Source organism: Benincasa hispida, chromosome 2 (genome assembly GCF_009727055.1).
Source record: "Benincasa hispida cultivar B227 chromosome 2, ASM972705v1, whole genome shotgun sequence".
Taxonomy (NCBI): Eukaryota; Viridiplantae; Streptophyta; class Magnoliopsida; order Cucurbitales; family Cucurbitaceae; genus Benincasa; species Benincasa hispida.
This window is the reverse complement of record NC_052350.1, coordinates 30,245,204-30,267,462: the sequence shown is the minus strand read 5'-3', so window position 1 is coordinate 30,267,462 and position 22,259 is coordinate 30,245,204. Positions and strand designations below refer to the sequence as shown.

The following is a 22,259-nucleotide window of genomic DNA, read 5'->3' as shown; positions in this document are numbered from 1 at the left end:
CTCATTCCCGCTCATTGTCTAGCACTCACGCTCTCGCTCATCGTCTAGCGCCTATGCTCTCGCTCATCGTCTAGCGCTCATGCTCTCGCTCATCGTCTGGTGCTTACGCTCATCATCTAGCGCTATTGTGTTGCCTAGCAAGCAACTATGCGATCGTCCGCGTGCACAAACCAACACCCAGTGCCCATGCTCATGCACAACTGATCCTGCCGCATGCATACTATCCTCACAAGACTTGGTTGTCGGATGCCTTATCCACGCATAGGGTTGCTTGCTCTCAACATGACTCCTCTTGGTGTACACAACCAACGCATAGCTTCTCCTCACTCGGCAACTCTTGGCTTCCTTAAGAACCCAACTTACCTCAACAAATAGGTAAGGACAATGCCCATGGCTTAACTCCAATGCCTAACACAAAGCCAATGCATGGGCTGCACACTAACAATACTTAGCCAATTTCTAGCTTAACCCAAGAGTCAAGCTTCCAAACTTAAACATTTCTTCTAACACATCACCCTCTTCCCTACAATTAAACATTAGTTCTCACATTAACCTACTCACCATATTGGTCTCAGTAGTAAACATACACAAGTAGGGAGATTAGGGTTCTGGGTTTACAAGATGACATCAATAATTTTCACAAAAAATTCAAAGAAAGTATTGAAAAGAAAAACCACAAGTTCGTCATTTGTAAGAGTAAAAAGAGAGATTGATTTTTGAACCCAATGATTGGGTTTAGGTCCATTTATGAAAGGAAAGTTTTCTAGATCAAAGGAAGTCGAAACTTCAACGAAGAGGAGATGGTCCATTTCAAGTGATAGAACGAATCAATGACAATGCCTACAAATTAGTTCTTCAAAGTGACTACAGTGTAAATTCTACTTGTAATGTGGCTGATTTGACTTCTTTTAATGTAGGGAATGAATAAAGACGTTGATTTGAATACAAATCCTTTTAAAGAAAGGGAGAATGATGTGAATTCAACCATTGAACAATTGCATGAACCTAGGTGTAATTACAAGAATCACGGCAAAGAAGATTCAAGAGGCTTTCACGCTACATCTTCAAAAGCTAGAAAATTCCAAGAAGCGACAAAAAAATTTGAGTTCAAATTTTTACATAATGTTATTTCAATGAGTCAAAAAGAGAATGATATGAAGATGGCATGAGAAAAGTCATGTGGTTTGGAAAATGGCATGGAGGCCAAAAGAAGTGTGCAAATTATGTGAAGAAAATGTTGTAAGTGTGCACTGCATAGGAAAATGTGATGTCAAATCTTGTCAAACGTGAGAATTAAGCTTGCCTCCTTCTAGAAGATTTTATTTAAGACAATTTGTAGACTTTCTACATTTTTTTTTTTCATTTTAACTATAGTATGCAATTAAGTTTTAAGTTTTTTGGTATTATTTTCTACAATTTGCAATTACTTGTGTTTGAATGACTTTTGAGTTTTTGGTCATATCCATGATTATTTGGCCTTTAAAATTTCTTGTAATTCTATTGAAAATTCAGATTATTAATATAAAAAAGCTTAGGCTTATTCAACCCCTTGGTGTTGTCTTTTCTTTCAAATCGTGCTTTAGATTTTATGAATTAAATCAATTCATTGTATTAGTCTTGATCAAGCCAATTTTGGAATGAGTTATCTAAGGATCTAGGAGTGACCATCATAGTGATAGGTCTCCAATTATGTTTCAATATCAAAAAAGAAAGAATAAATGAGAAAAGGGGAAGTCGGTGGTTGAATCGGTTAAGGATTATTGTCAATGCTGTTGGGAGAAGTTGAGGTTTAAAAAGAAGGAAGAAACCGGAAGGGAGGGCATTGAAGTTTGAAGTATCAAGAGTGAGGAAGGGGAGCTCTCGAGAATGGGAGATTAGACGTCTCTGTCGTGGAGAAGTCATCGTAGTGTGTCGCCCATCGTCTACTTCTACTAAGCGATCGTGTAGGAGAGCTTAGCGATCGTGTAGCATTTGGTAGGTGATCATATAGAATTTGGTAAGCGATCGTGGAGTAGTTAACAAGCGATCGTGAAGTATCTTGTAAGCGATCGCAAGGTGTTTGTGGGCGATCATCTAGTGTTACTCAGCGATCGTGTAGAGACTGTAAATGATTGTGGGGAATTTGATAAGTGATCATCTAGTCACTATTTTACTCTTATCGTTTAATAAAGAATTTGTTCATCGTCTAATTGCTATTCCGGAAGATTGAACCAACTTGTTACGTTAATAAAGACTTTCAAGAATAAGTATCCTAACACATAGATTCTCAGTTTGATCTAAGTCAGCTTTCTTTGTCAGTGTTTCTAAGGATCTTAGAAGGACCTCTAGCTTTGCAACCAACGAACATTGTGATAGCACCATAAAAATGCTATTTTCCTTAGCTTAATGATAACACTGGGAATGTACTATCTTCTTTCGGTTAACTCTGGATTTTTTAGCTGCTTAATTTGGTTAAATTGATCATTTATAAGGAATCAAGTGTACAAGTAGTCAGATTAACTGTTCAAAACAAAACAGGCTAAAATGACAAAGTTACGAGCTAAATTGATCAAATGATGAAGGAGTGAAGACTGTTGCCCTGGCAAGCGTTGCAACGCTCCCAAGAAGCTTAAGTTCAACGCTAGCTCAAAGCAAGAATTAAATTAGTTTGTTGTGTTAATTTTGGATTCCAATTAGCAAGCATTTACTTTCTAACTTAGATAAACACGTTCAATTAATTGGTTAGACGATGGAAATCAATTAATTGAATTAGCTTTGCCTCCAAATAGATAATGTCTAGAACTGATAATGTCTCCAAAGCTTTAGGGCCAACACAATTGGCCCTGATTCCAAGTCATGTGTGGGATAGTTACCCTCATGCTTCTTTAGCTATCGAGAAGCATAGGCTACCACCTTTCCCTTCTACATCAACACACATCCTAGTCCCTGTCGGGACGCAACACAGTAAATCACAAACTCCTCACCATGAGTGGGCAATGTAAGTATGGGTGCTGTAACTAGCCTTTGCTTCAACTCATGGAAACTCCATTCACAATCCGAAGTCCAATCAAATTTTATGTCCTTCTTGGTCAGACTTGTCAGTGGGAGGGCTATCTTCGAGAAACCTTCCACGAAGCCCCTATAGTAACCTACCAGGCCTAAGAAGCTATGTACCCCGAACACATTGGTTGGTCTTTCCCAATTTGCTATGACTTTCATCTTTCGGGGGTCCACACTAACCCTTGCCGTAGAAAATACATGTCCTAAAAATGCTACCTGATCTAGCCAGAAGTCACATTTGCTAAACTTGGTGTATAACTGCTTCTCTCACAATGTTTGCAATACTATTCTCCGATGGTCATCATGCTCCTCCTTGTTACCTAAGTATACCAAGATGTCATCAATGAAGACTATGACGAACTAGTCGAGATAAGGGTGAAAAATCCTGTTAATCAAATCTATGAACACAGTTGGGGCATTCGTTAAGCCAAAAGGCATCACCAGGAACTCAAAGTGGCCATACTGAGTCCTAAATGCAGTCTTAGCGACATCCGTCTCCTTCACCCTCAACTGATGGTACCCTGATCTCATATCTACCTTCCAAAATACTGTAGCTGTAACACCCCTAGAGTTTCTTTTTCAAGAATGAACTTTCGAGGACAAAAGTTCTTTGAGGAGGGAAGAATATAACACCCTGCACATTTTTTAGTAATAATGTAATTTCAGTAACTTTATTATTTGGAATTTCAGTAATTGTTATTAGTTGGAGGGCATTTTTGGAATTTTGGACTTCAAGTGTAANTAGCGCTTTGTTTCAAAATAATCTCCCTGCTAAAATGAAGGATCCTGGGACTTTTACATTACCCTGCACCATAGGAGGGAAGATGGTCGGGAACGCATTGTGTGATTTGGGGGCGAGCATAAATTTGATGCCCTTGTCAATCTTTAAGAAGCTAGACATCGGTGAAGCTAGACCAACCATGATTACATTACAGTTAGCCGATAGATCAATAAAGCTTCCAGAGGGCAAGATAGAAGATGTTCTCCTACAGGTAGATGAGTTTATCTTCCTCGTAGATTTCATTATATTAGATTATGAGGCAGATAGAGAAATCCCTATCATTCTGGGATGCCCATTTCTCGCCACAGGGCGATCATTGATCGATGTACAGAAGGGAGAATTAACCATCCGGGTTGATGATCAAGAGGTAAAGTTCAACGTACTCAATGCGTTGAAATATCCAGGAGATTTAGAAAACTGTCAATACATCGAGGAACTGCAGGGAGAACAGCTGCACGAAACCCTAAAAGAAATGGAGGAGGAAGATTTTGAAGACAGCGCATTAGTGGAGGAAGATTGTGCCGTAATTCATGTTGAATCTAATTTCGAATCACTCAAGTTATCTGAACGGACCTCGCAACGTATTAAGCCATCCTTAGAAGAGCCTCCTGTGTTAGAGTTAAAGTTGTTGCCAGTGCACTTAAAGTATGCTTACTTAGGAAGTAATGATACGTTACCAGTTATCATCTCTGCATCACTAAGTAAGGAGAAAGAAGATGCTCTCATATAGATCCTAAGAAACAATGCAAAAGTCTTAGGATGGACCTTGGCAGATATTCAAGGAATCAGTCCTTCATATTGCATGCACAAGATTCGTCTGGAGGAAGGAAAGAATGGATCAGTTGAAAGGCAACATCGCTTAAACCCTGCCATGAAGGAGGTTGTAAAGAAAGAAATAGTGAAGTGGCTGGACGCTAGTGTCATCTACCCAATATCCGATAGTAGCTGGGTAAGCCCAGTGCAGTGTGTTCCAAAGAAAGGGGGGATGACAGTCATCACCAGTGACAAGAATGAATTGGTTCCCATAAGGATAGCTACGGGGTGGAGAATCTGCATGCACTATCGCAAGCTAAATTTAGCCACTAAAAAGGACCACTTTCCACTCCCATTCATTGACCAAATGTTGGACAGACTTGCGGGGAACGAATTTTTCTACTTTCTTGATGGTTATTCAGGGTATAACCAAATAGTAATTGCACTGGAGGATCAGGACAAGACAACCTTCACGTGCCCACTTGGTACGTTCGCATTCCAATGCATGCCATTTAGACTCTGTAATGCACCAGGCACTTTTCAACGATGCATGATGGCAATATTTTCGGATTACTTGGAGGAGTCAGTCGAAGTTTTCATGGATGATTTCTCAGTTTTTGGCAGTAACTATGACTCCTGTTTGACCAACCTTGAAAAAGTCTTGAAAAGATGCGTAGAAACAAATCTTGTACCTGAATTGGGGAAAAATGCCACTTTATGGTGGAGGAAGGAATAGTTCTGGGTCGCAAAATCTCCAAGGTAGGATTAGAAGTTGATCAAGCAAAAATCGACGCAATTTCCAAATTACCCCCACCAGTGAATGTAAAGACACTAAGGAACTTTCTAGGTCTCGCAGTATTTTATAGAACATTTATTCGTAATTTCTCTCAGATCGCAAGACTTCTTAGTGCACTTCTTGAAGTTGACCGCAAGTAAAATTTTGATGATGCCTGCAATAAAACATTTAACAAATTAAAAGATGCACTTATCTCCGCTCCGATTTTGGTTGTGCCAGATTGGATGCAACCCTTTGCATTAATGTGTGACGCTAGCGGATATGCTGTGGGCACAGTTTTGAGTCAACGCCAGGAAAAGGTTTTGCATCTCATTTATTATGCAAGTAAAGCACTGAACGACGCACAGGAGAACTATACGACCACAGAGAAAGAAATTCTTATTGTTGTATTTGCACTGGAGAAGTTTCGACAGTACCTGATCGGAACAAATGTGGTGATGTATATAGATCACTCTGGGATTAAGTATCTAATGACAAAGAAGGATGCAAAACCAAGATTGATACGGTGGGTGTTGCTCCTGCAAGAGTTTGACCTAGAAATTAAAGATAGGAAGGGCACCAAGAACCAAGTCGTCGATCATTTGTCAAGGAAAATTACGAGGTTCAAGGGACAGAAAAAGATATTGAGGAAAGATTCCCCGATGAGCTGTTGATGGTAGTAGGCATTAATGTTCCCTAGTATGCGAACATAGTAAACTTTATAGTTTGTGGTCATCTCTCGGATGATTATACCTACCAGCAGAAGAAGAAGCTAAGACATGACGCAAAATTTTATTTCTGGGACGATCCATTCCTATATCGACAAGGACCTGATCATATAATACGTCGATGTTTCCCTGAGCACAAAGCCAAGAGCATTTTAGAACTCTGTCNAGAAATTAATTTTCTTTTGAAATGGAAAGGAATTTAATAGTATAAAACAGAAAGGAATTATATTTAATTCCTTTTTTGTTTTATTATTATTATTATTATTATTATTATTGTTTTTTTTATAAAAACTCAAAGCCCACCCCCTTTTCTTCCTCACATTCGTGAGCCCGTCCGACGCCGCCCAAAGCCACTGCGTCAGTTTCTTCTTCACTACCTCCGTCCACCACTACTCAAGCATTGTTCGCTTTTGTCATCACTGAATCTATCGATTTGGGTAAGATTTCTACCGTTTGGGTTTGTTTTCGGTTGATTCTTGAATACTCATTTACTTTTGACATCAATTGGTTGATACCCATTGTGTTTCAACTTTGGATTCAAGTTTGTGAAGGTATTGAGGTGTTGTTCAGTGAAGTTGGAGTTTGTTTTAGCGATTTTTGGTAAGTTTTATGCTTTGATTACCCTATTGTGGATTAATTTTGGTTTTTCAGAAATTTTGGTAAAGTCATTTGGAAGTAATTTTTTTGACGAAGCTACATATGGCTAATTTATTTGAGATATTAGTAATGAAGTAAGTATTTGATTCAAGCTTTAATCATGTAAGCCTAATTTCAAATTATGATTAGGGGATTGATTCAAGAATTTCATTCAAGATGAAGAAGAGTTTGGTTTGCTAATTATTTGGGCTTAAAATTGGAGGTTTGGAAGGTGAATTCGAATTGGACCACACCTTAGGAAAGGTTATCTGGAAATATTTTGTAATATTTGGGTGTTTGGAATTTGACCTTAACTATTAATTTTAAAGATTGCTTTATGTTTAGGCTTGATTAAGGATTCAAGAATTTCACAAAGATTCAATTGCATTTTGGTTCGACCTAATATCAAGGTAAGTAATCTTACTATTGGAACTTCCCATGGGCCAGACATTAGATGTATGCTAGCATGATAAATGTACGATATGACAGAATGTTAGCATGATAGACTAATAGTATAATATGATCAAAGTATGTTCTGGTACAAGATCTGAATTATTTATTTATGCACATAGACACTTGAATGCTAGTATGAGATGGTATGTGCTTCCATATGGTTGTATTTGATCTGATGATGTTGAGGTATACATGTATGTTGTAGAACCATGATGTTGAGGTATATATGTATGTTGTAGAGCCATGATGTTGAGGTTTGCATGTATGCCATAGATTCGTACAGTGATGATTATGATGTTGAGACTGTGCAAATGTCCTTACTGATTAGTTAGATGCCCATTAGATTTTGTGTTTCCTTCGGGATTCACCAGTTTGTGTCTCCTTCGCGATTCACCAGAGGTAGTGAGCATACTTAACTACAGTAGGATAGGACTCAGTCTTCTTCTTGTTTCATGTGCATATGTGTCTCATGAGTACTAGAGCAGTTTATATGTTTCACCAGAGGTGGGTATCTAGAGGACATAGATGCCTAGCCTGACCCCAGTAGTGGGGTTACTTACTGAGTATTTTATACTCATTCTTTTTCATGTTGTTGTTTCAGGTAAGAGNCGAAGTTTTTGAAAAAGAACATTTTTGCGTGCTATGGAACGCCACGTGCCTTAATCAGCGATGAGGGCTCTCATTTCATCAACCGCATAATTACTAACCTGTTGACTAAATTCAACGTCAGCCATCGAGTGCAACTGCTTACCACCCACAGACTAATGGGCAGGTAGAGATTTCTAACAGAGAGATCAAAACTATCTTGGAGAAGGTAGTTAATAATACTAGGAGGGATTGGTCAACCAAGCTTGACGAAGCACTATGGGCTTACCAGACTGCCTACAAAACACCAATTGGCATGTCTCCATACGCCTTGGTCTTTGGAAAAGCTTGTCATCTGCCATTTGAACTAGAACACGAGGCAATGTGGGCATGTAAGAAGCTGAAGCTCGATTTAGCTAGTGTGGGGAAAGTTCGGAAGTTACAATTGAATCAGTTGATCGAATAGCGAAGGGATGCCTATGAGAATGCCAAGATATATAAGGAGAAAACCAAGAAATGACATGACGAACGCATAAATGACTGAACATTCACCGAAGGCCAGCAGGTACTACTATTCAACGCACATCTATGACTGTTCCCTGGGAAGCTAAAATCTCGATGGTTCGGGCCATTCCAGATCAAGACCATCTTTCCTCATGGCATAATGGAATTAACAACTTTGGATGGGAGCAGCGCATTCAAAGTCAATGGTCAGCGGATCAAACCCTACTATGAGGGTGACTTCGATCGGCGCATGGACACCATTGATTTGGGCAAGCAGGTTTAATATGCTTGTAGGGAAAGCGATCACAGTAACCCTAAGAACTTCTTTTAGTCGGCTTTCCCATCTATGTTTATTTGCTTTCTTTATAGCTTTCTTTTACCATTTGTTTCATTTTATGATCAATGTTTAATAGGATTAGGCCTTAATGTTCTAGAAGTTTCATATATTTACATACGTTAAATGTAGTAGCATGGATGCATGACTTTGTGAAGGTTCGATAAATCACCACAAGACCTTTTTAACTTGCGTTAGGAAGAGAGGAAAATAAACTGGTATCTAACAAGAGGATGGGTGTAGTAAGTAGAAAGAAGAGGAGGTATGCATCTAATACACCTAAATACATTGCGGTGAGGGGTGTGTTTCGCACACATGCATCCTTTGCTCAGTCTTAATTGTAATACACTATGTTGAGGTATCCTCCAGAAATGTATTTAGTTAAGGGATGTGCTGCGGGGATGGATGCGTGTGCCCGTCTGCGCAAAAAAAAAAAAAAAAAAGAAAAAAGAAATGTATCTGCGTTTAATTGGCAGCATGACATGAATTAATGAAATCATGCTATCCCTTCTGATTTAAAATTTGTAACTTCACAATTCCTTTGACTCTTGTAACAGGCATGAGAAAATTTGTAATTGCGATCATTTGTTACTATATTTGGCATACTTTGTTAATTAGTCAATACAACCAAAGTACATAATTCCTTCTACCTTAGCCTATGCCTCTTTCTTTATTTCCTTGTTAATCTTTGCATATTTGTACTCTTGTTATTTTTATGAAATCTTCATTCGTGCTATGATGTTATTATATATACACTTAGAAACATTTCCCATACTTAGTAAATTCTGACTAACCTTATTAATTTCTTAGTTTAGCAGTACTTTTACTTTTATCTTTCAAAGTCCTACTCAAACCTTCTTTTTGAAATTTTCTTCTAAAGTGTTTGTCTAGTCTATCCAACAATGCAATGAGGACCTTGCTCATCTTTAATTTGGGGTGGGGAGGTCTAAGCAGATGGACTAAGAAGTATGCAGTATTTCAAAAAATGCGTCTACTTTCATTTGAAAAAAAAATAAAACGAAAACAAAATTTTTATGCAAAACTCCAATGTCAGCGCAAGGAAAAATTTCAAAACTGTTCCCAACCTGATAAGAGTTTAGTTGTGAAAGAAGCCTACTCGTAGTTGGATGTTCGTATGACACCGTACGAGCAAGCGAAAACAAAAGTGCGTTTCCAAGAACAACGTAGTATAAGCCAAAAAGGGAAAAAGAAGGCAAGGGACAACTCCTTTGATTATCAAGAGTTAAAGTTAGAACTAGCACACTACCGTAGTTGGATGTTCGCATGACACCCGTGGGGACAAGCCAAAATGAAGAGTGTAACCATGACCAACTGTCTCTAAGTGAATAAATGACGCAAAGTTTTGCTCACAGCATATAATTACATCAAGTTGTTTTGATAAAGAAGGGATAATCATCCTACTTTGAAAACTAGAAAAGTGTCTTTGAGCAGGATTTTGTTACATAGAAGAATAAAGTAGGGCTTGCTAAGAATTAGCAAGGATAGAAGGAAAGCGCGATGTCAAGGAATGTGCCTAAGTGTAACATTGGAGCAACCAATCGTCGTAGATATATAGGATAGGAATGGAGCATGATTGCCTTAGTAGAAGATATGCTTGAGGACAAGCATATATCTAAATTTAGGGATGAGATAACTTGTAGAAATACAAGTTATTTATGCCATCTTATCTAGATATTGCAGCCAAAAGTTAGTAATTATGTTCCAATTGTATGAAAATTAACTGAGTAAGACAATAATTATAAATGTTTGCAATTACATCCACTAATGCCAAAAAGATGGAGGACAAGCCAAACTTTACTCTGTTTTTCAGAAGACCAGGTCACCGCTTGCGCTTAAGGCTCATGAGAAACTAATCAACGCATCTCTATCACATTGCGCCCGTCGATCAACCTTGAGAGACAATTACCGAAGTAACAGTGCAATGCGATAGTCGGTCCAAAGCTATGCTACGACCGCATGCGGTAATAAAAAAAATACCGTATGCGAACCTATGATCAAAAGATGCAAACGAACAACACGAAAGCAGAGGATTGGGACATGTGTACAGTTAACGGTTGTGGAGAATTGATGGTCTGATTGCATAACAGAAGGAATAATATCCCTCCATCTGCAGAATTACCATAACCATCAAGTGGGGACCACATGGCCGGAGTCAAAGGATCTGCTCCTATAAATACCCAGCGAATTTAGAGAAAATTATGCTATTTGATACTGGGCTAAGTGCTGTAAGATTTTAGAGAGAAAAAGGCTGAGTTGAGTGCTGAAAAGAAGAAATCCGGGAAGAGAAAGAGATAAAGCTGAGAGGTAAATCTCATATCCGACTAGCTGTATACCCGATCAAAGCTTTATGCAGAGACCTCTGCTACCGATGGAGTAAGCCTGCGAGGGAAGCTCTTCCTGCCATTAAAACCATCATATCCGGCAAGCAGATATCCATTGAATCTATGCCAAGACATTGGCACTTGATTGTATCTGTTCTATCTCTCTTTCACTGTATTCCATGTTTTCTTTATCTCTACATTCATACATCATGTATCAAACACTTAGTAGAAATATTAAATATTTCGATAGATTTCATTTACCATTCTCTGTCTATTTCCATTCACCCATTAGTCACTTTCTCCATGATGTTTTCTTAATCTCTTGATGAGCAATATGAATCACCAAGAACTTAATATGTATTAAAGTTATCAAATACTTTTAGCTAAAGCATGCTAGACGGCATCTTCACCTGTGAGAGCATAAGTGAAGATGTCATTCTGATCTATCGAAAGAAGGTCAGAAGAGTGCATTAACTTGCAAGTAGTACTTCCAGACATGGAAGCAACCTTGCATTCATTACGTTAGACTCTGTTTCACCACAGACATGTGGGAAACATGGCAGATCACTGAAAGGTGTACGCCAAGAGAAGAGCGGAACAGTATTTGTACCTTCAATTCGATTAAGAACTTGCCTTGTTTGTAATACTTATCTTTCTCTTTCTAATCTGTTCACAAGACTTGTCGTCGCATTCCACGTCTTTGCACAACCTTCACAGCTAGCCTTAATCCTAGTATGTTACACATAAACCCTATATCTTATAACATCGAGTTTAGGTTTATTGTATTTTCATGTTTTATCGCATCTTAATGCTTTCCTTTATTTTACTGTAATTTACATACTGTACACACTTCTATAAAGAATTAAAAAACCCAGTCGCATATACCATGAACATACCGCAATAACCGGCACCACTTCCCCATGTTCGACCTCGGATCACACCAAGAAACTTGCGGTGGAATTACACTTGGTTCCATCGTAAGGAAACTTGTGACAACGCAGGGCATACTACTTGAGCATCTCTTATTAACACATAAATAGTAGTAGTATCGCATCATCATGAGCATTGAATATCATACATATAAATCACGTTACAATTGGCAACGTTTATTGTTGATTATGTTTGTGGTATTTTGCAGGACAGATCTCTATTGTACTGTCTGTTTAACATGGAGAACAGGCTGACGGTGTATGAGTACTGAGACTGAACCAGAATTCGAAGCCGACCCAAAGATCGAGTGTATTTTTTGTGCACAAGTACGCGAGAACCGTATAAGGCGAAGAAGGAACATGGCTAACAACAAGGATAGGTCCGAGGGGAATCAAGGGGTAAACTGGCTAGTGCAAGATCCAGTTTTTCTTACTGCCGACCGCAATATCCCAATGAGGAACTATGCGGCGCCCAATTTATATGACTTCTCGCCCGGAATTGCAAGACCTACGGTGGAGGAGAATGCAAGATTCGAGATCAAGCCGGTCATACTTCAAATGATCCAAAATGTGNCGAATGACAAACGAAATCTGTGATCGAGCCACTGGGACCAGTTTTTTTATGCTTCTGCTCATAAGACTTAGATTTCCTTCATGTTTTTGCTAAATTTTCAGTTTTGATGTTTGAAACTTATTATTAAGAATTGTTTTTCATACTTATTTATTAACCTTTATGATTTATGGGTACCCTATTAATTTTTTTAATATTTACATTTAATAAAGGACTTTTGAACTCCCCTTATCTATTTAGCATTTATTTCATCATAAAAGAGTGTTGTTTTAAGTTCCCTGCATGCATGTATTTTAGTAACGGCCTAACTTAAGTCCTAGGGGGTCGGGTCATTACAGTAGCTCCCTTTAACTAATAAAAAAGATCATCAATACGTGGTAACAAATACTTGTTCCTTATTGTTACCTTATTTAACTGCCTATAATCAATACACAGTCTAAAGGACCCATCCTTCTTCTTTACAAATAGAACTGGGGCTCCCCAAGGTGACACACTGGGTCTAACGTAACCCTTATCAACTAATTCCTATAACTGCACCTTCAGTTCCTTCAATTTTTCCGACGCCATCCTATACGAAGCTTGCGATATAGGGGCCATGCTCGGAATTAAGTGAATGGTGAATTCTACTTCCCTATCAGGTGGCAAGCCTGACAACTCTTCGGGAAAAACATCCATAAATTCCCTAACTACAGGTACGTCTTTAGGTTTCAACTTTTCATCCGGCGAGACCACTACATGACCCAGATAGGTTGCACATCCTTTTCCCATCAATTTTCTGGCCTTTACTGCTGAGATAAGGCTATCTGAAGTTAGCCCCTTACATCCCACAAGAACTACTTCCTGCTTCCCAGGTCTCCTGAAGGCCACTTCCCTTTTATAGCAATCAACAATAGCATGGTACTTACCATGGAAGTGCATTCCTAGAATTGCGTCAAACTCTAGAAAGTCTAAGTGAATTAGATCGACACAGAAATCCTGCCCTTCGATCAACATGTCAAACTTTTATACCAATCACTTACTACTACTACATCTCCCATAGGAGTAGAGATGAACAAGTTCTCTGACATACCTTTAGGCAACCTATCTAAATGCAATGTAAACATGCTAGACACAAAGGAATGTGTGGCACCAGGATCAATTAAAACATAAGTAGACTGATTACATAAGGTCACATTACCAGTCACTACATTTGGGGCTTTCACGGCTTCTTGGTGGGTAATGTGTACATACGCCTCTACTGCTGGGGTTGTTCTGCCACGCCCTTCAGCTTTGTACCACTTGTTCCCTCTCCTCTATTTCCAGCACTCCTCAACTGGTTCATTATCTGGGAGGTCACCTATTGTACTGATTAGACCCCTCGAACTAATTGGGGGCACTCTCTCTTAAAATGACCTATTTGCCCGTACTGAAAGAAAACTTCACTTCAACTGTAGCATGCCTCGAAATGTTTCTTGCCACAGCTCTGACATAAGGGTTTTCGGTCTGTACTGGCGACTGACTCGCCTGAACGTGATCCACTAGGTTGACTAGTCGTGCTAGCCAAGGATTAAGGTCTCCTCCTCTTAGAACTCTACCAATCCATGCTCCTGGACCTACTCATACCCGACTGGCCTGAAGCTAGGGGTTGAAAGCCCCTATTCCTAGGCCCCACAGACACCGCTTGGTCCTTCTGCGCTTGCTCATCCTCTGCCAAACTCTGCTCCACCTGGATAGCGGTCTCAACTAGCTGGTTAAAATCTAGTCAGTTGGTGGTAGAAGTCATTAGAGTCCTAATCTCCTTTCTCAAACCATTCTCGAATCTCCTACATCAGTTCTTCTCTTCTGCTATAATGGGAAGAGCATACTGAGATAGTTCGGTAAATTTCTAGTACACATGCATCCATGCAATTAAATAGTGCAAGTCTTAATCATAAATCCAATACAAACAAGCATATGTCCAACCAATATAAAATGACCAAAATAACATGTGTCCCAAAACGTAATAAGTTTCACAAGTCCCCGACTCCTTTCCAAAAGGGTGTTCATCAAAACAAGTTTAACCTAAGCTTCTCTATAAGGTCTGGCAAGCAGCAGGGGATTCAACCGCGAGGGAACTGACCACTACCTGAAAAAGGGAAAACATTTGAAAAATGTGATCTGATTGCCCAGTGATTGACATATAGAAATACATTTATTCTCAAACCTTTCATATGCTTTAATATAAAATAAATAACATGCTGGAAAAATACCCTCAAGCAACTTGCATAGTATCATACATTAATCATAGCGTTATAATCAATCATGCTGGAAATTCCTAGTTGAGAACGAGCATTCATAGCTCAAGCTTCAAATGTCCATTCAAGGCCAGGAGACCCATACTTCGATATCTCATAAAGAACTACTTACGTGCACGTGGAGTATACTAAGTACTGTCAACACCTTAGGTACTTCCTTGGATATCTTCTATACCTTCGGTACCTAGTACATTAGAAACATAACCTCCATGGGGAATTCTAGCATCATTATCAGTCACATGCATGCTTCACAATTAATGACATGTAGTTGCATTTCTTTTCATGCATTCTTAACATACGCTAGGATTAATAAAACTCATTTAAAATACAAATATAACTTTAGTTGCTTGGAAAACATGAACATTAGCATGAAATTCATTTGAATCACATGCCCCTTTTGTAGACATATTTGAAAACATTTAGTCACTCATAAATCCTTGGGCTTGGTTCTTCCTAAACTTTGTTGGCCTCTCCAATGGATGTAGTTCCTACCACATAAAAGAATAAGAATTTAGTTGCTACTTGGCCTCTCTTTTGAGACCACTCTTTTAACTAAGCTTATACTTGGCAATGGATTGCCTAAACGTCCAATATTTTCCAGATTCAATTTCTAATGTAAATAACTTGAAAACTAGAACCCATTCCATGAAAGTTCCTTCTCTAAACATGTTCAGAATTTCGTTACCAATGTTACCTCCAAGTTTCAGCATGAAACTTCTCGTGGTTTAACATGAGCCCTCGAGTCTCTCCCGACAGCCCTAACCACAACTTCCTGCTTTAGTAAAGATTCTAGGGTTACTTCCCAGAATATATAACTCGAACCATAGACCTTTTCTTGCCAAGATTCTTTCTACAAACTTACTTAGAAAGGTGTCTACAAGAATACCTTAAAGTTTCAGATCGAAAATCGAAGCAGTTCGGTCTAGATCTAGTTTTCTTCGTCAAGTAGGACGTCCAAAATGAGCCTTTGAAGTCCTCTTCCTTTTTATTGTAATGTCCAGCCCTTCACCTAAAATCTCCTTAAGTCTTCTCACCCATTAATGGAGATCAAGGGTTAAGACTAAGCCATCTGTCCAGACAACTAAAAAAGAAGTCTGAAACTAAGCGTTTAAATCTGAATGTTTCAAGCAACTCGTTACTTACTGGGGAAACTTGATGGGAAGATGTCCTTACTTGACAAACAATTCCAGGACTCTCTGTCAAATACTCGATGGGAGGACTCGCTACTCAATGGGGAACTCAAAACTGGAGACTCGCTTGACACGCACCCTTACTCAACACACGAGCCTTCCTTGCTCACCCTCGACACTCGCCTCTTTCCTCACTTACTTATACTCGATGCTCGCATGGCACTTACTCAATGTTCAAGCATCTTTAAGTACGATCAACACTTAGCCAAAATTTTCCTTGCCAAGCCAGGATGATGTGAACGAGAGCTAAGCTTTCTTACTTAACCACTTTCTCCAGTTTCAACCTCATCTTTTACTTTGGAATGTACAAATCCAAGCTAACTTAGATACTTAACCCAACATTTTGCTTAACGTAATAGTAAACATCATTAAAAAGGGAAAAGTAAGGTGTGGGTCTTACAAGTGAGGGTTGGCTCAATAAAACCGGCTTAATATACATCCATTTCATGGTTAAGAACGTGTAGATAGCTAGGGACATAGGGTGTAAAATGGAATTCACTTTCTATTTTTAGGGATAGTAGAGAGGTTGTTCCTTTTAGTGCTAACTCCAGGTCCTTAACAAGGGGCCCCACCCTCTCATTGGCTCAAGAGGGACTCGATTTGTTGATCGGATCAAAAACCAATTGTTCATTAGAGAATCGGTGGTACTTAAGAAGCAAGAGGTAATCTTGGGAGTAAAACAAACATTTGACCCAGTCATTATTACGAACAATCTATAAAGGGTTAACTTACTAATCATGGTTATATCGAGTGGACATAATATATATACAGTGAGGGAAGTGCAACTACGGGCTTTAGTGAAGTGACCCATTAGTTAATGAATGGGGGTTAATTCGGTGTAAAAAGTTTAGCCAATTAATCTCAGATCGTTGGCGCCCATGATCTATAGGTCCACAAGTTTCCCCTACTAGCTCGTAAATGGATTAACCTTAGAGTAGCATTATTGATAACTTGTAGAAATACAAGATATTTATATCATTTTGTTTAGATTATGCAGTAAAAAGATGGAAAAGTTGCATGGACCGTATAAAAATTGGCTTAGAAACGTGAAAATTGTAAATTGTCGTAAGCACACCGCCAACCCCATTGCGATGGCAAAATGGATTGTCCAAGTCTTTGTTTTGCAAGAAACAGGTCACTGCATGCGATAATCGCTCGAGGGCAAAAAGAACAACGCATTATCATAACATGCGGCAATCATTCAAGAACGAAAAAGAACAACACAATTGCAGCGCATGCGACGATCGATCATGGACTCAAAGGATCAATGCGTTTCCACCGCATGCGGCAATCGATAAAAGATCAAAATAATTACACTGCATGTGGCAATCGATAATAGATGTAAAGAGTGATGCATTCGCAAGGACTTATGACATTGTATAGCTTTTCTGTTGTACGATTCTGACAAATCAATCGTGGAGCAGAGCAGACGTTTCCACCAAGCCATGGCAGGAATTATCAGATTTTCAGAGCAGGACCACTAATACAGAAGAAGCCAATGTCTATAAATAGCTACCTCAAATTCAAAGAAAGGAGGCTGGTTTGAAGAGACAATTTAGAGAAAATCCAGGAGACAAACGAGACAAGACCGAGTGGTAAGTCTCTGAAGCAAGCAATTATTTCCATTCCCGAAGAAGAAGCTCTGTGTGAAAGATCACTTCTACCTGGAAAGCAAGCCTGAGCGGGAAGTTTCCACTCCATTTCTACCACACGCCAGCAAGCAATCATCTCCGATCGGGATCTGTGTCAAGACATTGACACTATTTCCATATTTGTTCTTATTTTCTATTCATCTACCGTGTTCATCTCTAAACTTTCATTCAGTATCTTAACAAACGCTTATCCTTAGATTTTAATATCATTATCGTATTCATCGTCATTTCTCTGTTCCTTTCCATACATTCATCATCCATTTTCTTCGTCATGTATAACTAATCACCAGAGTAAAGGGGAGGGATTAAGTGAGTAAGTTAATCCTTGTTAAGGAAATCAGCTGAGTTTATCTAAAGCATGCTCGACGACATCTTCACCTTTGAGAGAAGAAGTGAAGATGTTATTCCGCCTCTTGAAAGAAGGTTGGAATAATGTTTTAACTAAAGAAAGAAGTATTTCCAGAGATGGAAACAACCTTGCGTTCATCACGTTCATCCCTGTTTCACCATATACATATGGGAACGCGGCCGATCACTGAAAGGTGTAAGCTAAGGGAAAGTGGAACCTTAGTTGCATCCTCAACAAGATTGACAAACTTGCGACGTCCTTTCCCTCAACCCTTTCTCTTTTTGAATCATTTCACAAGACTTGCCACCGCATTCATCAGATTCTTTTGCACAACTTCACAACCAGTCCTCAACTTGTATATTAATTTTTTATTCATTTATTTTATCATTGCAATTTATATTACTGCAACTTATTTTATTACTGCAATTTATTTTACCGCACTCTTTTTATCATTGCATTCTATTCTTTATCGCAATTTTACTTTTCATTGCATTTTACTTTTCACAAATCAATTCATTATTCTTTATGTTTAACCGGTCGCATATACCACATTAGTATCGCATTAATTATCACAATCTCCATGTTCGACCTCAGATCACTCTGAGAAACTTGCATTGGAATTATACTTGGTTCCAGCGTAAGAAAACTTGTGACACGCACACTATACGAACGCATACTACGAAGCATTTCAACATCATTGCATACATTTAGAACGTAGTATCGCATATTATCATCGTCGCAAAGCGCATACGTACGTCAGTAACCTAACAAGTTGTTGGTGATAGACAATCAATGCAATTCAATTCATTCAAAATTATCATTACAATATTTTGGCACCATTTCCAGGGATTGGTGATAACTTGTAGAAATACAAGTTATTTATGCCATTTTATCTAGATATTGCAACCAAAAGTTAGTAATTATGCGGCAATTGAATGAAAATTAACTTAGTATGACAATAATTATAAATGTTTGCAATTACACCCACTAACGCCAAAAAGATGGAGGACAAGCCAAACTTTACTCTGTTTTGTAGGAGACCAAGTTACCACTTGCGCTCAAGGCTCATGAGAAACTAATCAACACATCTCTATCATATTGTGCCCGTCGATCAACCTTGAAGAGACAATTACCGAAGTAACAGTGCAATGCGATAGTCGGTCTAGAGCTATGCTACGACCGCATGAGGTAATAAAAACAAACACCGCATGCGAACCTATGATCGAAATATGCAACCGAACAACATGAAAGCGGAGGATTGAGACACGTGTACAACTAACGATTGTGCAGAATTGATGGTCTGATTGCATAACAGAAGGAATAATATCCCTCCATTTGCGGACTTACCATAACCATCAAGTGGGGACCACATGGTCGAAGTCAAAGGATCTGCTTCTATAAATACCCCAGTGAATTCAGGAAAAATTATGCTATTTCATATTGGACTAACTGCTGTAAGATTTAAGAGAGAAAAAGGCTGAGCTGAGTGCTGAAAAGAAGAAATCCAGGAAGAGAAAGAGATAAGGCCGAGAGGTAAATCTCAGATCCGACCAGCTGTATACCCGATCGAAGCTCTGTGTAGAGACCCCTGCTACCGGTGGAGCAAGGCTGAGAGGGAAGCTCTTCTTGCCATCAAAACCATCCTATCCGGCAAGCAGATCTCCATTGAATCTATGCCAAGACATTGGCACCTGATTTTATCTGTTCTATCTCTCTTTCACTGTATTCCATGTTTTCTCTATCTCTACATTCACATATCATGTATCAAACACTTAATAGAAATATTAAATGTTTCGATAGATTTCATTTACCATTCTCTGTCTATTTCCATTCACCCATTAGTCACTTTCTCCATGATGTTTTCTTAATCTTTTAATGAGCAATACCAAGAACTTAATATGTATTAAAGTTATCAAATACGGTTAGCTAAAGCATGCTAGACGCATCTTCACCTGTGAGAGCAGAAGTGAAGATGTCATTCTGATCTATCGAGAGAAGGTCAGAAGTGCGTTAACTAAAGAAAGTAGTACTTCTAGACATGGAAAAAACCTTGCGTTCATTACGTTAGACTTTGTTTCACCACAGACATGTGGGAAACATGGCCGATCACTGAAAAGTGTACGTCAAGAGAAGAGCGGAACAGTATTTGTACCTTCAATTCGATTAAGAACTTGTGTTGTTTGTAATACATATCTTTCTCTTTCTAATCTGTTCACAAGACTTGTTGTCGCATTCCACATCTTTGCACAACCTTCACAGCCAGCCTTAATCCTAGTATCTTGCACATAAATCCTGTATCTTGTAACATCTAGTTTAGGTTTATTGTATTTTCATGTTTTATCGCATCTTACTGCTTTCCTTTATTTTACTGTAATTTACATACTGTACACACTTCTATAAAGAATTGAAACTGGTATCTAACGAGAGGATGGGTGTAATAAGTAGAAAGAAGAGGAGGTATGCATCTAATACACCTAAATACATTGCGGTGAGGGGTGTGTTTCACACATATGCAGCCTTTGCTCAGTCTTAATTGTAATACACTATGTTGAGGTATCCTCCATAAATGTATTTAGTTAAGGGATGTGCTGCGGGGATGGATGCGTGTGCCCGTCCTCAGCAAAAAAAAAAAAAAAGAAAAGAAATGTATTTGCGTTTATTGGCAGCATGACATGAATTGTGAATCATGCACCCTTCTGATTTAAATTGTAACTTCACCAAATCCTTTGACTCTTGTAACAGGATGAGAAAATTTTGTATTGCGATCATTTGTAATATATTTGCATAATTTGTTAATAGTCAATACAACCAAAGTACATAATTCCTTCTACTCTTAGCCTATGCCTCTTTCTTTATCTTCCTTTGTTAATCTTTGCTATATTTGTACTCTTGTATTTTTATGATCTTCATTGCGTTGCTATGATGTATTATATATTACACTTAGAAACATTTCCCATACTTAGTAAATTCTGACTAACACTTCATTAATTCTTAGTTTAGCAGTACTTTACCTTTTATCTTTCAAAGTCCTACTCAAACCTTCTTTTTGAAATTTTCTTCTAAGTGTTTGTCTAGTCTATCCAAACAACGCAATGAGGACCTTGCTCATGTTTAAATTTGGAGGTGGGGAAGGCTTAAGCAGATGGACTCAAAAGTATGCAGTATTTCAAAAAATGCGTCTACTTTCATTTGAAAAAAAAATAAAACGAAAACAAAATTTTTATGCAAAACTCCAATGTCAGCGCAAGGAAAAATTTCAAAACTGTTCCCAACCTGATAAGAGTTTAGTTGTGAAAGAAGCCTACTCGTAGTTGGATGTTCGTATGACACCGTACGAGCAAGCGAAAACAAAAGTGCGTTTCCAAGAACAACGTAGTATAAGCCAAAAAGGGAAAAAGAAGGCAAGGGACAACTCCTTTGATTATCAAGAGTTAAAGTTAGAACTAGCACACTACCGTAGTTGGATGTTCGCATTACACCCGTGGGGACAAGCCAAAATGAAGAGTGTAACCATGACCAACTGTCTCTAAGTGAATAAATGACGCAAAGTTTTGCTCACAGCATATAATTACATCAAGTTGTTTTGATAAAGAAGGGATAATCATCCTACTTTGAAAACTAGAAAAGTGTCTTTGAGCAGGATTTTGTTACATAGAAGAATAAAGTAGGGCTTGCTAAGAATTAGCAAGGATAGAAGGAAAGCGCGATGTCAAGGAATGTGCCTAAGTGTAACATTCGGAGCAACCAATCGTCGTAGATATATAGGATAGGAATGGAGCATGATTGCCTTAGTAGAAGATATGCTTGAGGACAAGCATATATCTAAATTTGGGGATGAGATAACTTGTAGAAATACAAGTTATTTATGCCATCTTATCTAGATATTGCAGCCAAAAGTTAGTAATTATGTTCCAATTGTATGAAAATTAACTGAGTAAGACAATAATTATAAATGTTTGCAATTACACCCACTAATGCCAAAAAGATGGAGGACAAGCCAAACTTTACTCTGTTTTTCAGGAGACCAGGTCACCGCTTGCGCTTAAGGCTCATGAGAAACTAATCAACGCATCTCTATCACATTGCGCCCGTCGATCAACCTTGAAGAGACAATTACCGAAGTAACAGTGCAATACGATAGTCGGTCCAGAGCTATGCTACGATCGCATGCGGTAATAAAAAAAAAATACCGTATACGAACCTATGATCAAAAGATGCAAACGAACAACACGAAAGCAGAGGATTGAGACACATGTACAGTTAACAGTTGTGGAGAATTGATGGTCTGATTGCATAACAGAAGGAATAATATCCCTCCATCTGCAGAATTACCATAACCATCAAGTGGGGACCACATGGCCGGAG

At 38.6% G+C, this 22,259-nt stretch overlaps 1 protein-coding gene across 1 annotated transcript; it reads left to right on the top strand.

The window, feature by feature from the left end:
- Positions 1 to 3,815: 3,815 nt before the first annotated feature.
- On the top strand, positions 3,816 to 4,550 carry LOC120072039. The gene has a single exon (XM_039024459.1). The coding sequence runs from the start codon at positions 3,816 to 3,818 to the stop codon at positions 4,548 to 4,550; it is 735 nt and encodes a 244-aa protein (XP_038880387.1).
- Positions 4,551 to 22,259: the final 17,709 nt, after the last annotated feature.